The sequence below is a fragment of the Delphinapterus leucas genome, chromosome 3, assembly GCF_059928025.1.
Source record: "Delphinapterus leucas isolate spDelLeu-1000000601 "Yukka" chromosome 3, BTC_Dleu_Yukka2, whole genome shotgun sequence".
Lineage (NCBI taxonomy): Eukaryota > Metazoa > Chordata > Mammalia > Artiodactyla > Monodontidae > Delphinapterus > Delphinapterus leucas.
Genome location: NC_143131.1, coordinates 156,347,177 through 156,361,645, shown reverse-complemented (window position 1 = coordinate 156,361,645; position 14,469 = coordinate 156,347,177). Strand labels below are relative to the sequence as shown.

Genomic DNA, 14,469 nt, shown 5'->3' with positions numbered 1-14,469 from the left:
CCTTTTGCGTCTCCCTCCCACCCTCCCTATCCCACCCCTCTAGGTGGACATAAAGCACTGAGCTGATCTCCCTGTGCTATGCAGCTGCTTCCCACTAGCTATGTATTTTACATTTGGTAGTGTATATATGTCTATGCCACTCTCTCACTTCGTCCCAGCTTACCCTTCTCCCTCCCCATGTCCTCAAGTCCATTCTCTACGTCTGTCTTTATTCCTGTCCTGCCCCTAGGTTCTTCAGAACCTTTTTTTTTTTTTAGATTCCATATATATGTGTTAGCATATGATATTTGTTTTTCTCTTTCTGATTTACTTCACTCTATATGACAGTCTCTAGATCCATACACCTCACTACAAATAACTCAATTTCGTTTCTTTCTATGGGTAATATTCCATTGTATATATGTGCCACATCTTTTTTAACCATTCATCTGTCGATGGACACTTAGGTTGCTTCCATGTCCTGGCTATTGTAAACAGACCTGCAATTAACATTGTGGTACATGACTCTTTTTGAATTATGGTTTTTTCAGGGTATATGCCCAGTAGTTTCTCCCTCATTTTTGAAGGACAGTTTTGCTGGATACAGGAATCTTGGTTGACTTTTATTCTTTAGCACTTTGAATATATCGCCCCACTAACTTCTGGCCTCCAGTTTCTAATGAGAAATCTCTGATAATCTTATTGAGGATCTTGTATTGATGTGTCACTTCTCTCCTGCTGCTCACCCTCATTTTTAAAGGAAAGTTTTGCCAGATATAGTATTCTTGGTTGACAGTTCTTTTCTTTTAGAACTTTGAATACATCATCCCATTGCCTTCTGACCTGCAAGGTTTCGCTGAGAATCTGCTGAGAGTCTTATACAAACTCACTTTTTTCTTGCTGCTTTCAAGAAAAAGTCTTTCAAAGAAAAAGTCTTTGACTTTTGACAGTTTGATTACAATGTGTCTTGGTGTGGGGTCTCTCTGGTTTATTCTCACTGGAGCTTTCTTGAATTTGTATGCCCACTTCTTTCCTCAGACTTGGAAAGTTTTTGGTTATTATTTCTTCAAATAAGCTCTTTGCCCCTTTCTCTCTTCCGTTTCTGGGACTTCCCTAATGTGTATATGGTCCATTTAATGGTGTCCCATAGTCCCTTAGGTGCTCATCAATTTTCTTTATTCTGTTTTCTTTTTGCTCCTCTGTCTCAGTGATTTCAAATGACCTTTCTTCATGTTCACTGATTTTTTTTCTCCTGCCTGACCAAGACTGTTGTTGAACTCCTCTAGTGAAGTTTTCAATTCAGTAACTGTATTTTTCAGCTCCAGGATATGTTTGATTATTTTCTACAGTTTTTTAAAATTTAATATTCTCATTTTGTTCATGCATTATTTTCTTGCTTCATTTTGTTGTCTGTGTTCTTTTTTAGCTCCTTGAGCATCTTTAAGATAGTTAAAAAAATTTTTTTGTCAGTATGTTGAGAGATTTGTGTTTCTTTAGGGTCAGTTTCTGGAGCTTTATTTCATTCTTTTGATTGGGCCGCATTTCCCTGCCTCTTTGTAATCTTCTTTTGAGATTTAAACATTTGAAAAAAACACCTTTCCCAGTCTTTATCCATTGAGTTCATGCATGGCAAGACCTTCACCAATCAGCTTGGCTAAAGGTCCTGAGACCTCTCAGACCTTTACTGGAGATGTGTTTTCTCTGAGCTTGTGTGTGTGCTTTTATCTGCCTTAATTTCCCAAGTGGCTTGCCCCTACTTCTTCTTGAAAGCCCACAGTCTCTTGCTCCCCCAGTACCTGTTTGTGGAACTGCATACTCTCTGCACCTCTAAAATGCTGCAGTGTTCACATTTCTTTTCAGCCAGAAAACTAAGCCACTGTTCTCAACAGTGCTCTGAGTCAGGTAAGACAGAAACTATCCTCCTAACAAGCCAGAACACTGGACTCAACGTCCACTCTTCTGTTTCCATCCCAAGGGAGGAGCCAAGGTATGGGAGATTTCCTCCTAGTTGCACTGTGCTATGCTAGGTAGAGGGAGGGGTATGGACACACAAAACACCACAAACTTTCCTACTCCTTTCAATGGAGTACCTTCTTGGTTATGCATTGGTTGGCCTGAGTACTACAACTTCTCAACTGGTCTCTAGAGTTTTCACAAAGGTATTCTGGTCCATATATTGTTGTTAACTTGGTATCTCCATTGGGGAATAAGAGCCTGGAGCTTCCTTGTCTGCCCTCTTGGTGGTGTTTCCCAGATCATGCTTCCTTAAAGCCCTGTATTTTTTTGCTCCAATCTGGAGTGATTGCCCTCTAGGTCTACTATTTGCAGTAATCTCAGGACTTCTCTTCCTTACTCTTCTGGATTAGATCTAGTGATACTGGATCCTGTGTCTCCCCCTTTTTTGATTGTTCCCCTATTCTTTGTATGCATATCTTCAAGTAACCTATGAAATGGGGTGTGTGGATATTTTGTCAAGTTTGTACATGTCTGGAAATGTCTTTATTCTACCCTCACAGTTGACTAATAGTTTGGCTGAGTATAGAGTTCTAAGTTGACAATAATTTGTTCCATCCAAGTGCTTTTGGGTTAGCAGACAGAAAGCTGGCAATTAAGTTTAGGGATCCCTAAAGGTCAGAATGCAGACTTTTTTTCTGGAGCACCAACTCTACACTAGCTGCCTTCATTTATGACAGATGGTTCATTCGATTTCTTTTAGACAATGAATCCTCTGATTTTTTGCCTGAAAGGTAGGTAACCTGGCAACTGAGCTTTCTGTACTCAAAAATAGAGAGATTATCAGTTCCATCTACAAGCTTTCAACAGACTTACAGCTCATATCCTACTTCAACCTTCTTATATACTGTGTTTCTGAGTCCAAAAATTCTCTGCTCTAAAGGGCAGATTTCCTCCCTCTTTGGCTACAGCCCTTCCTCATGTATTCTAGCCTGTAGCTTTCTCAGCCTAGCTTCATCAGTCATCACTCTTATATTTCCTTTAGCTCTTCCAATCTTCATTCAAATCTATTGTCTTTCCCCTTATTTTCAGTGCCATAGGTTTATACATTTCTCTATTCATTTACTGTTATTTTAAATGGAATCTGAAAAAGGAGAGGGATAAGTGAACGTATTCAATCTTGAATTGGAAGACAGCACATACCATTTCAATAGGAATGTTTTGGTCGGGATTGGGGGGAGTAAAAGAAAGGAATAATGGCAAAGACGTTACTACCAGATTTACAGTCACTTTTATTTCTAGTTAAAACTTCCTCTGCGGGGCTTCCCTGGTGGCGCAGTGGTTGAGAGTCCGCCTGCCGATGCAGGGGACACGGGTTCGTGCCCCGGTCTGGGAAGATCCCACATGCCGTGGAGTGGCTGGGCCCGTGAGCCATGGCCACTGAGCCTGCGCGTCCGGAGCCTGTGCTCCGCAACGGGAGAGGCCACAACAGTGAGAGGCCCGCATACCGCAAAAAAAAAAACAAACAAAAAACCTCCTCTGCAAAAGATTTTTGCTTGCAATTGCTATGTTACCTCTTCCTCCATGACATAAGTGAGCAGCTTCCAGTCCCACTCCACCGTCTTGGCATTAGCTGGATGTAGCCTGAAAGTAAAGTGACATCAATCAGAATTCTGGAGAGTTTAGTGGAAGAAGGGATGGGATCTCGAAGATGATAGAAGCAAGAAGCCTCCTCTTATCCTCAGTGCTCTTGCCCACCCTTTGATACAATACCATGTCATCTGAGGGTAGTGGAAGTTCATTTTCTTTGGCTACCCAGTATCCACCTGTCTTTTGGGAAGCATTAGTACCCCAATTTTGCCTTGAAGAAATCAACTCTTTATTATTCTTAGCCCACTGGCTTTACCCACTAGGACCCTGGGATGAAGTCTGTGAAGCATGTCAATCTTGATATTCTATTCCTCAGTTCACAATGATTGGCTCAAAGATGGACTCAGGTCTTATGTTATGCCAATTAAAACCTATAAGACTCAATTTCAGAACTCTGTGTGATTATAAAGGAAGTGGACCCTCTCTTGTACTAAGAATGTTGTAAAAGCTAGAGGCTGAGAAGGTTACCATGTGAAGCCTAGAAACAGCAACGCAGAGCTGAAAAATGGATCCTGGTAACCATTTCTGAACTGAATTAAGTCACATCTTATTCCTAGGTTTCTAGTAACACGAGTCATTAAATTCTCTTTTACCAGCTGTTAAAGCCAGTTTGGATTGAGTTTCCTGTCACTTGCAATACAAATAATACTAATATACTAAGTCACCCTCTCTAATGGTTAGATGAATAAATCTTAGGCAAGAGAAAGTTGTGCCCTGAGTCCAGGTTCCCCAGAAGATTTGCCAAAAGCTAAGGTTCATACTGTTGAATTTTCATGAGAAGCATGTAGGCCTCCTTTAGAACATCCACAGTCTCAGAGCCACTGAGCAGGATTTTCTGGATGATGTGAGCCACAATTTCCCTGGGTGGGTAATGCTGGGGTGACACAAAGTCCATCAAAAACTGCACAGTCCCCAGGGGAAAGTTTTCTTCAATGGTGTTTGCTACCATCCTTAGTCTTCGATGAGGGATAGGTTCTAATTTTTGACCCTTGTTCTGCAGAGATAAAAAGAAATAAATTAGGATGGGTTTCTATAGACATAAAAGCTAGAGGTTCTGGAACAAGTTGAAGACAGGGAAGTTTTCCATGCATTTTAAATATTCATAATTTAAAAAATTGAGACTGGAAAGCCTTATCTAAAAAACTTCTAATGACATGGTAAAATGCTTATATTAAGTTAACAAATAAGAATACAAAGTTCTACATGTAACATGATTTCATCTGTGTTAAAATATAGCATTAGAAAGGAAAGTACAAAAGATTTAAGAGCTAGCCTAAGTTGATTTTGGAATAAGGGTGATAAGATATTTAGGGGTAGCTATGATACTATATCAGATACTGAAACAAAGAGATGAATAAAGATGCTTAAAATATCTTTTATTGTTAGAAGAAGAATTCCATTTTGTTGATTTTTTTTGAGTCAACAGTAAATATTAAGTTGCTTCACCGCCCCCCCCACCAACCCCCAAACAGTATGTATATAAAGAATGAAAGAGAATGTATGAAAAGTGGTTTTCTATTATCTGGGTGGTGAAATGATGGATGATTTTTCCTCTATATGTTCTTTTGTAGTTTTCAATTTTTCTGTAATAGACACATCATCAGAAGAAAAACAAACATTAAAAAGTCTGATACAATAACAACAATAATTATAATAATAAGTTTTAACATTCAACTTATCCTCACTTAATTCTCTCAACAACTGTAAGAAATACATGTTATTATTATTCCTATTTTATAGATAAGGAAACTGAGATTTAGAGTGAGAATTTGTCATGCAATAGATGGCAGAAGCTGGTTTCATACAGCGGTATAACTCCATAGCTACCATCTAAACTCAAACTCTCTATAAACAATAAAACCAACAATAATAAATATATTATTGTTAAAACCCCCAATTATTAAAAAATTTAAAGTGTCTACACATAAAAAGGCAACCAGGAAGGAAATACACCCAATTATTAACATTAATAAATGCTGACTGATAGCATCATGGGTGATTATTTCTTAAGCAAGCATTATTTTTAAAATCTGAGAATAAGTATTAATTTTAAAACATAAGCCAAACAAAGTTTGATAGTTTATGTATAACAGAAAAACAGTGATGGCTGGAATTGCCCTTCTGGGGAGAGGGCAGTTAGCTTTCTTATGTCTCAGGACACCTGAGGGTAACCCCTGATCTCACTGATAACTCAGAGGAGTTAAGGCTAATGTCTGGTTAGCGGCAGCATGGACACTGGCTAAGAAGTTCTTGGAAGAATTTACTGTATAGCACAGGGAATTATATTCAATATCCTGTAAAAACCTATCCTGAAAAAAATAACGGAATCACTTTGTTGTATACCTGAAACTAACATAATATTGTAAATCAACTATATTTTAATAATATAGTTATATAGTATTAAATATATATTTAATATAATAAATATATTATATTTATTGGCTATAAATGGCTATAATAAGTATTATTATAGCCATCCTAGTCGATACAAGGTGGTATCCCATTGTGATTCTGATTTGCAGTTCCCTAATGACTAACGATACAGAAAATCTTTTGAGAAATGTCTATTCAAATCCTTTGCCCATTACTAATATAATACTGTAAATCAACTATACTTCAATAAAAAAATAATGTACTGACCAAAACCCCCAATGAATTAGAACAGAATAGAAAATAAAGTGCATCACACTAAAAACAAGTTCTGGGGGGAGAATGACTTAGTGAAGAACTACTTATAAAAAGCCCAAAAGTAATCAAAAGAGACAGAAAATATTTACAGATGTATTCTAGATGGCTGAGATTCTTTGAGAAGTTAAGAAATAAGGATGAAGAAAAAGCCACTCTGTGTAGCCTAATTGCCACCTTGTAATCTGAGCTATGTGTACACATAAGGTGGACCTGTATCTACTGATGGCTTCTTTGGTTGTGTAGCACCTACAAAGCACTACAGCCTTGACTAGGTAAAAAACTTTCTCAAGTCCTCCAGGTGCTCAATAATGGAATGATGTATCGCCAATCAGAGGCAAACTCATAGGAAAAAAGAGAACAAGCTAGTGTTGGGCAAAGTCATTCAGAAGGAGGAGACATAAAGCCTACTAGAAGGTAGAACAATTAAAACGAGAAAAAAAAATTCACTCTCTAAGGGCAAATCAATGTGAATGCCTGACACCCACTAAGCTGGATTACGGATTGCTCCAACAGGAGAAGCACCTTTTGAATTCTTGAACAACTTCAAGCCAGTCTTCTTAACGTTGGGAATGTGGTTAGGTATAATGAAAAAAAGCTTCATGTTATGGGACTTAGCCACAATTTTTTTTTTTCTTACACATCTAGTTTAGTTCTTACAGATCGATGAAGACTAATGGGAAGTAGCATTCCCATTAAAGTCTTAAAATTGAGCTGGAGAGGGTGTTGAGAAAAGGGAACCCTCCTACACTGTTGGTAGGAATGTAAACTGGTGCTGCCACTATGGAAAACAGTATGGAGGTTCCTCAAAAAACTGAAAATAGAGCTACTATATGTCCAGCAATCCCACTCCTGGGCATATATCTGGAAAAAGACGAAAACTCTAATTTAAAAAGATACAGGCACTCCAATGTTCACAGTAGCACTATGTACAATAGCCAAGACATGGAAACAACCCAAGTGCCCATCAACAGATGATTGGTTTAAGAAGATATGGTACACACACACACAAACACACACACAGTGGAATATTACTCGGCCATAAAAAAGAATGAAATAATGCCATTTGCAGCAACATGGATGGACCTAGAGAATATCATACTAAGTGAAGTAAGTCAGACAGAGAAAGACAGATATTATATAATATCACTTATATGTGGAATCCAAAAAAATAATACCAATGAATCTATCTACAAAACAGAAACAGACTTGCAGATATAGAAAACAAACTTATGGGTACCAAAGGAGAAAGGGAGGTGGGGAAGGACAAGTTAGAAGTATGGGATTAACAGACACAAACTGCTATACATAAAACAGATCAGCAACAAGGATCTATTGTCTAGCACAAGGAACAATATTCTGTATCTTGTAATGATGTGTAATGGAAAATAATCTGAACAAATATATAACTGAATCACTTTGCTGTATACCTGAAACTAAAACAATATTGTGAATCAACTTCAATAAAAAAAATCTTAAAGTTGAATTTCCTCCCCCCAAGTTAGAGAGTAACAATTTTGAAGGTACCAAAGTGTCATGAGTATTATTATCTCTGTAATATGGAAGCTGTAATGAGGGCATCAGGAATTGAGGAAGGAAAGGCAGAGGAATGGAGAAGTATTTGATGAAGGCCTATGATGAGCCAGACACTCCAACAGGCACTTTACATATTATCTCCTTTAATGATACTGTGAAGTATGTTCTTATCTCCATTTTATAGATAGGTGAAGTGACTTCTTCAGTGCCAGATTTTAAGTGTGGGGCTGAATTTGAACCCAGATCTGATTCTACACTGAATGGTTCCACAGTGGGAGAAAGATAAAAATGTCTTAACTCAGCTGGGCCTGTCCTCTCATGCATGGACTCCTTGTAGCATACTAACGTCATGCTAGGCCTATACAAAGGACACCTGATCCCTAGGGGAAGACATGTTAGCTCACCTCTCTTGTGTCTTTATCTGGTATTAGTGTCTGGAAGAAGAGGTGATGCACCGGAGGTCGTAAGAAGTACTTCAGTCTATGCAGGCATGGTCTGTTGCACAACCCACCTTGTGGTGTTCGTGCTTGCACCTGGGCAGATCTGGGGTTGACAGGCTCTGACAGTGATATCTCTTTTCTGGCTGGAGTTTCTGTGACAGAGAGCCAAGGAACTTTCTCTAAGGAAGTTTCAGACTGTGGGCTGGGAGAGCAGCTTGGAGAGGATGGAGCTGAGACATCCATAGGGGTGTCATGGTTCTGTACATCATTTTGTGGAGAGTCAGGCCTGAGTTTTGGTAAATGAGGCAAGTCTCTAAGTGTGTGTGGCATGTCTTCTGGCAAGCACGACATGTCCCCAGGTGAATGTAGCACATCTCCTGATAAGTGTGGGACTTCTCCAGGTGAATGTGGTACACTTCCTGGTGACGGTGGCATGTCTCTTGGTGACTGTGGTACATTGGCTGGTGACTGTGACACATCTGCTGGTGACTGTAGGACATCAGCTGGTGACTGTGGCACATCTCTTGCTGACTGGGGCATGTCTCCTGGTGATTGTGGCATGTCTCCTGATGATTGTAGCATATCTCCTGGTGACTGTGGCATGTCTTGCAGGTGTGCCACATCTTGTGGATACGTTATGTTTTGAGGTGGGCCTGGTACATCTTGAAGTAGGCCCAGTGAGTCTTGAGGTGGGCTTTGTGAGTGTTGAAGTTGCCATGATGAGTCTTGAGGTGGACTTGGCATATTCTGCTGAGCACATGGCACATTCTGAGGGCATGGCACATCTTGAGGAGGGCATGGCCCTTCTTGAGGTGGGTGAGGCAAAGTTTGTAGTTGGCACTGCATGGTTTGTGATGGGCATGACAAGGCTCGCGGTGGGCATGAGGAGGCTCGTGGTGGACATGGTGAGGCTTGCAGTGGGCATGGCAAGGCTCTCAGTGGGCATGGCAAGGCTTGTGGAGGGCAAGGCACATCTTGCTGTGGGCATGGCAAGGGTGCCCTTTGATTGCTACGGCTACCATTATTGCTTGTTGCAGGGAGGGAGTGAATATCTGAAGATAGCTGTAGGCTTGCCAAGAAGCCGAGGTCACCTTTGAATATGGTTGAGCTACAATTCGGCTCTCCTGGATAAACAGAGTCCCCACTGATGGACATAGGGGGCTGGGGACCTTCAAATGCAGTTTCTTCCAAAAGGTCCAAATCCACAGGATCACTGTTAATGATTCTCCGTGCTGCAGGCCGAGAGCTTCTGTCTACCCGCCCTTCCATCACCTCTTTGCTGGAGAGGCTGGCACATGCTTGAAGACTGGCTGGCTCTTTCTGGGAAGGAGCAACGGGTTCTAGAGTCAAGTCAAGAGTGGCAATAGGTCTATTTTCTTCCTCAGATCCTGTTAGGTCAATCACACAGAGTCCATTGCGATCCTTTGCCCTTGGTCTGGTTTCTCTAGTTAAGTCAATGAAGTCCTGTTGAAGGATTGTGAGAAGATAAGAGGTCAAGTAGGGGTCTTAGCTTTATCTAAGAGGACTTAAAGCTTAGCTTTTAAGGATAAAACTATTTCACTTTTTCACTTCACTGACAATTTATATATCTTTTTTTTTTTTTTTTTGCCGTACGCGGGCTTCTCACTGTTGTGGCCTCTCCTGTTGCAGAGCACAGGCTCTGGACGCGCAGGCTCAGCGGCCATGGCTCACGGGCCCAGCCGCTCCGCGGCATGTGGGATCTTCCCGGACTGGGGCATGAACCCGTGTCCCCTGCATCAGCAGGTGGACTCTCAACCACAGCGCCACCAGGGAAGCCCCTATATATCTTATATAACATAAGTGTTAGTTTATTTCTTTTGGCCAAAATTTTCCTCTGTCAAAGCTGCCAATTTCTATACCTTCTTAAATTATCCAAATGCCACAAGCACATAACAGAGGACACAGGGGGAAATGTATTATGATCCAAGGTGAACAGGGGAGTAGTAGAGAAGATTTCAACCTTAAGTCAAAGTAAAAAGCAAACTTTGTTTGGAAAAGCAAATACACAGGATAACCTACAACAGAAGCTAAAGAAGGGAAACATGAGAAGTATGAGAATCTACTTTGTGCTAAGAATGTGTTGAGTGCTTTCACACATCTTTAATTTTCACAATGGCCCTGTCAGGAAGGCATTATCATCTCCATTATACAGATGGGGAAACTAGAGTTCAGAGGGGTTAGGTTATTTACCTATGGATTATACAGTTATGTAGCAGAGACAGACATTCAAACCCAGGCCTGTTTCCTTCTTTCCCTGTTAGGGCCTAGGAATGTACAACTTCATTCAATGTATAGTCAGCCTATAGTCAGATATGGAGAATAATACACTAAGGGTTATAAAACTAACCATTCTAAGTGTGAGCCTAAACTAATTACAAAAAACCTCCTATATTCACCCCCATTCCTTGATGATTAGGCAGTTCACAAAGCCTGATGATGCCAGCCAGAGGTACTGTAAAGAACCTCTGTGTCATGAGCCAGGAAAAATATTGCTCTGCCTTCCAGGTGTCTCCTCACTTGGTTGGGTACCATTGCCACTGCTATGTCGGGTACTAATTGCTGGGCTAGCAATGCTCTTGCTGCTACTACAGCTACCGTGCTATTTCTTTTAATAGATGTGATGGTCACCACTGTCAACGGCACCAAAGCAGGACACAGGATCCTGGGTGGGTCAAGTGAGAAGCTGGCATGCATCTCATCTTGGAATAGGGATTGCTTGGTGAAACCTAATGCCTCATTCCTAAGAAGCAGCCATATAGTATCGCTGCCTCTCTACTGCTAGCTGAACTCAACATAAATAGCTGCAAAGGTCTGAATTCAACTCCTATTCCATCACCAACTCCTAAAGTGCAACATTACCATGTCTCTCTCACTTAAAACCCACCATATGAGCTACAGGATAAAGGGCAAATGCTTTAGTAAAGACTCATAAAGCCCTTCATAATTCAGCCTCTTCGTGATTACTCTCCTCCTCGTGTGCGCAAATCACACAGAACTACTTCAGATCCCCAAATGTGCCATGCTTTCTCAAGTATTTCTATCTTTATGTTTGCTTATGTTCTTTCTTTTGTCTGGAGTGATTATTATCCCTTTGATTGTTTGGAAGTTTCTTGTCTTTCAAGACTCAGCACAGATATCACTGTGTGCGAAAATTCTTCCAGATCACTTCTTGTCCCAAGTTAAATTATTAGTTTTCTCCCTTATATCCCCAATTCATCTGTACAAACCAAAAAGGTTTATCCCAAAGAATTTGATGTTTTTAAATGATATTGAAAATGGAAATAACTTTTTGTCATTTTCCAATTATTCATTGCTAGTATATAGAAATGCTGTTGATTTATGTATGTATATTATCCCTGTATCCTCTGACCTTGCTAAGTTCACTTAATAGTTCAGGTAACTTTTTTTGTAGATTCCTTAGTGTTTTCCATATAAGAAATCATGTCTGCAAATAGAGTTTTACTTCTTCCTTTTCAATCTGCATGCCTTTTATTTCTTTTTCTTAACTATTGCAGTGGCTAAGGCATCTAGTATAATTCTCAGCAGAAGTGCTGAAAGCAGACATCTGAGACTTTCATCATTAAGTATAATGTTAGCTGTGTTGCCTTCATAGATGCCCCATATCATGTTGAGAAAGTTCCCTTCTTCTCATTGTTTTCTCAGAGTTTAAAAAAATTTATTTATTTAGGCTGCACTGGGTCTTAGTTGCAACACACAGGATCTTTGTTGTGGCATGTTTAGTTGTGGCTTCTTAGTTGCAGCATGCATGTGGGATCTAGTTCCCTGACCAGGGATCGAACCCGGGCCCCCTGCATTGGGAGCATGGAGTTTTACCCACTGGACCACCAGGGAAGTCCCGTTTTCTGAGAGTTTTAATTGGAAATGGTTGTTAAATTTAGTCAAATGATTTTTATGCACCTGTTGAGATATTTTATGATTTTCCTTTGTACTATTAATATCAAAAATTATATTAACTGATTTTCTAATGTTAAATTAATCCTACGGAAAACTCCACTGGTTATTATGTATTATTTTTTTTCTATATTGTTTTAATATATCAATATTTTATTAAGAATTTTTGCATATTTATGAGGGATATTAGTTTATAGTTTTCTATTCTTGTAATTTCTTTTACTGGTTTTGCTATCAGAATAAAATTGGCCTCATAAAATGATTGGGAGCTATTCCCACCCCCTCTATTTAGGTTGTGTTGGATTGGTACCATATCTTTCTTCAATGTTTATAGAAATCACCAGTGAAGCTATCTGGGCCTGAAATTTGCTTTGTAGTTAAAATTTAGTAGACTATTTAGGCTATTTACATTTTCTACTTCTTGTGTTAGTTCTGTGACTTATGGATTTTGTTATTAAAATTATTAGCATAAAGTTGTTCACAACAGTCCTTTATTATCTTTTTAATTCTATACTCTGTATAGATTTATCCTCAATTTTCTTTTTTTATTCCCAGTATTGGTAATTTGTATCCTTTGCATTTTCTCCCCTGATCAGCCTAGCTAGAAGTTTATCAATTTGACTGATCTTTCCAAAGGACCAGATTTTTCATCCATTCCCTTTATTTCTATTGTTGTCATTATTATTTCCTTCCTTCTATTTACTGTGGATTTAATTTGCCCTTCTTTTTCTAGCTTCTTAATGTGGAAGCTGATACCTTGATTTTCAAAATCTTTCTTTTCTAACATCAGCATTTAAAGCTAAAAATTTCCCTGTAAGTACTGCTTTAGCTTCATCCCACATTTTTTTTTTTTTTTTTTGCGGTACGCAAGTCTCTCACTGTTGTGGCCTCTCCCGTTGCAGAGCACAGGCTCCGGACGTGCAGGCTCAGCAGCCATGGCTCACGGGCCCAGTCGCTCCGCGGTATGTGGGATCTTCCCGGACCGGGGCACGAACCCGTGTCCCCTGCATCGGCAGGCGGACTCTCAACCACTGCGCCACCAGAGAAGCCCCATCCCACAATTTTTAATACACAGTCACTTTATTATCATGTAGTTCAAGCTTACCTTCACCATAGTCAGAAAATAAACCCTGTAAGATTTCAATCTTTTGAAATACACTGAGACTTATTTTATGTCCTAACACATGGCCTACTTGTTGAATGTTCCTTGTACACTTGAAAAAAATGTGCATTCTGCAGTTGTTGGATATAAATGTCAATTAGGTCATGGTTGCTGATAGTAGTAGCTTTTGGATCTTTGATTTTCTTCACCTTTGAGGGGATGCAGTTGTGCTATCAAGTACTGACAGAAGTGTATTAAAGTGTCCAGGGGAGAGACCTTCAAGATGGCGGAGGAGTAAGATGTGGAGCTCATCTTCCTCCCCATAAATACATCAGAAATACATCTACATGTGGAACAACTCATACAGAACACCTACTGAACGCTAGCAGAAAACCTCAGACCTCCCAAGAGGCAAGAAACTCCCCACGTACCTGGGTAGGGCAAAAGAAAAAAGAAAAAACAGAGACAAAAGAATAGGGATGGGACCTGCACCTCTGGGAGGGAGCTGTGAAGGAGGAAAAGTTTCCACACACTAGGAAGCCCCCTCACTGGTGGAGATGGGGGGTGGGTGGGTGGGGGAGCTTCGGAGCCAGAGGAGAGCGCAGCAACAGGGGTGCAGAGGGCAAAGTGGAGAGATTTCCGCACGGAGGATCACTGCCGACCAGCACTCACCAGCCTGAGAGGCTTGTCTGCTCACCTGCCAGGATGGGTGGGGACTGGGAGCAGAGGCTCCGGCATAGGAGGTCAGATCCCAGGGAGAGGACTGGGGTTGGCTGCATGAACACAGGCTGAAGGGGGTCTAGTGTGCCACAGCTAGCAGGGAGGGAGTCTGGGAAAAAGTCTGGAACTGCCTAAGAGGCAAGAGACCATTGTTTCAGGGTGCACGAGGAGAGGGGATTCAGAGCACCACCTAAACAAGTTCCAGAGATAGGCGCGAGCTGCGGCTATCAGGGTGGACACCAGAGATGGTTATGAAATGCTAAGGTGGCTACTGCAGCCACCAAGAAGCCTGTGTGCAAGCACAGGTCATTATCCACACCTCCCCTGCAGGGAGCCTGTGCAACCCGCCACTGCCAGGGTCCTGTGATCCAGGGACAACTTCCCCGGGAGAACACACGGCAAGCCTCAGGCTGTTGCAACATCATGCCAGCCTCTGCCGCCACAGGCTCGCCCCGCATTCAGTACCCCTCC

General features: G+C 40.8%; 1 protein-coding gene across 2 annotated transcripts in view; it reads right to left on the bottom strand.

Moving 5' to 3' along the window:
- The window catches only part of LOC149749845 (SUMO-interacting motif-containing protein 1-like), a 103,487-nt gene that overhangs the window by 41,047 nt on the left and 47,971 nt on the right, over positions 1-14,469 (bottom strand). The window contains exons 2-4 of one of the 2 annotated variants that reach the window (XM_089909690.1): positions 8,208-9,707; positions 4,344-4,576; positions 3,507-3,576 (exon numbers count right to left, since the gene is read on the bottom strand). In XM_089909690.1, coding sequence (XP_089765816.1) covers positions 3,507-3,576; positions 4,344-4,576; positions 8,208-9,707 — 1,803 coding nt within the window. The remainder of the gene's footprint in view (positions 1-3,506; positions 3,577-4,343; positions 4,577-8,207; positions 9,708-14,469) is intronic. The other variant, XM_089909691.1, reaches the window with a different exon arrangement.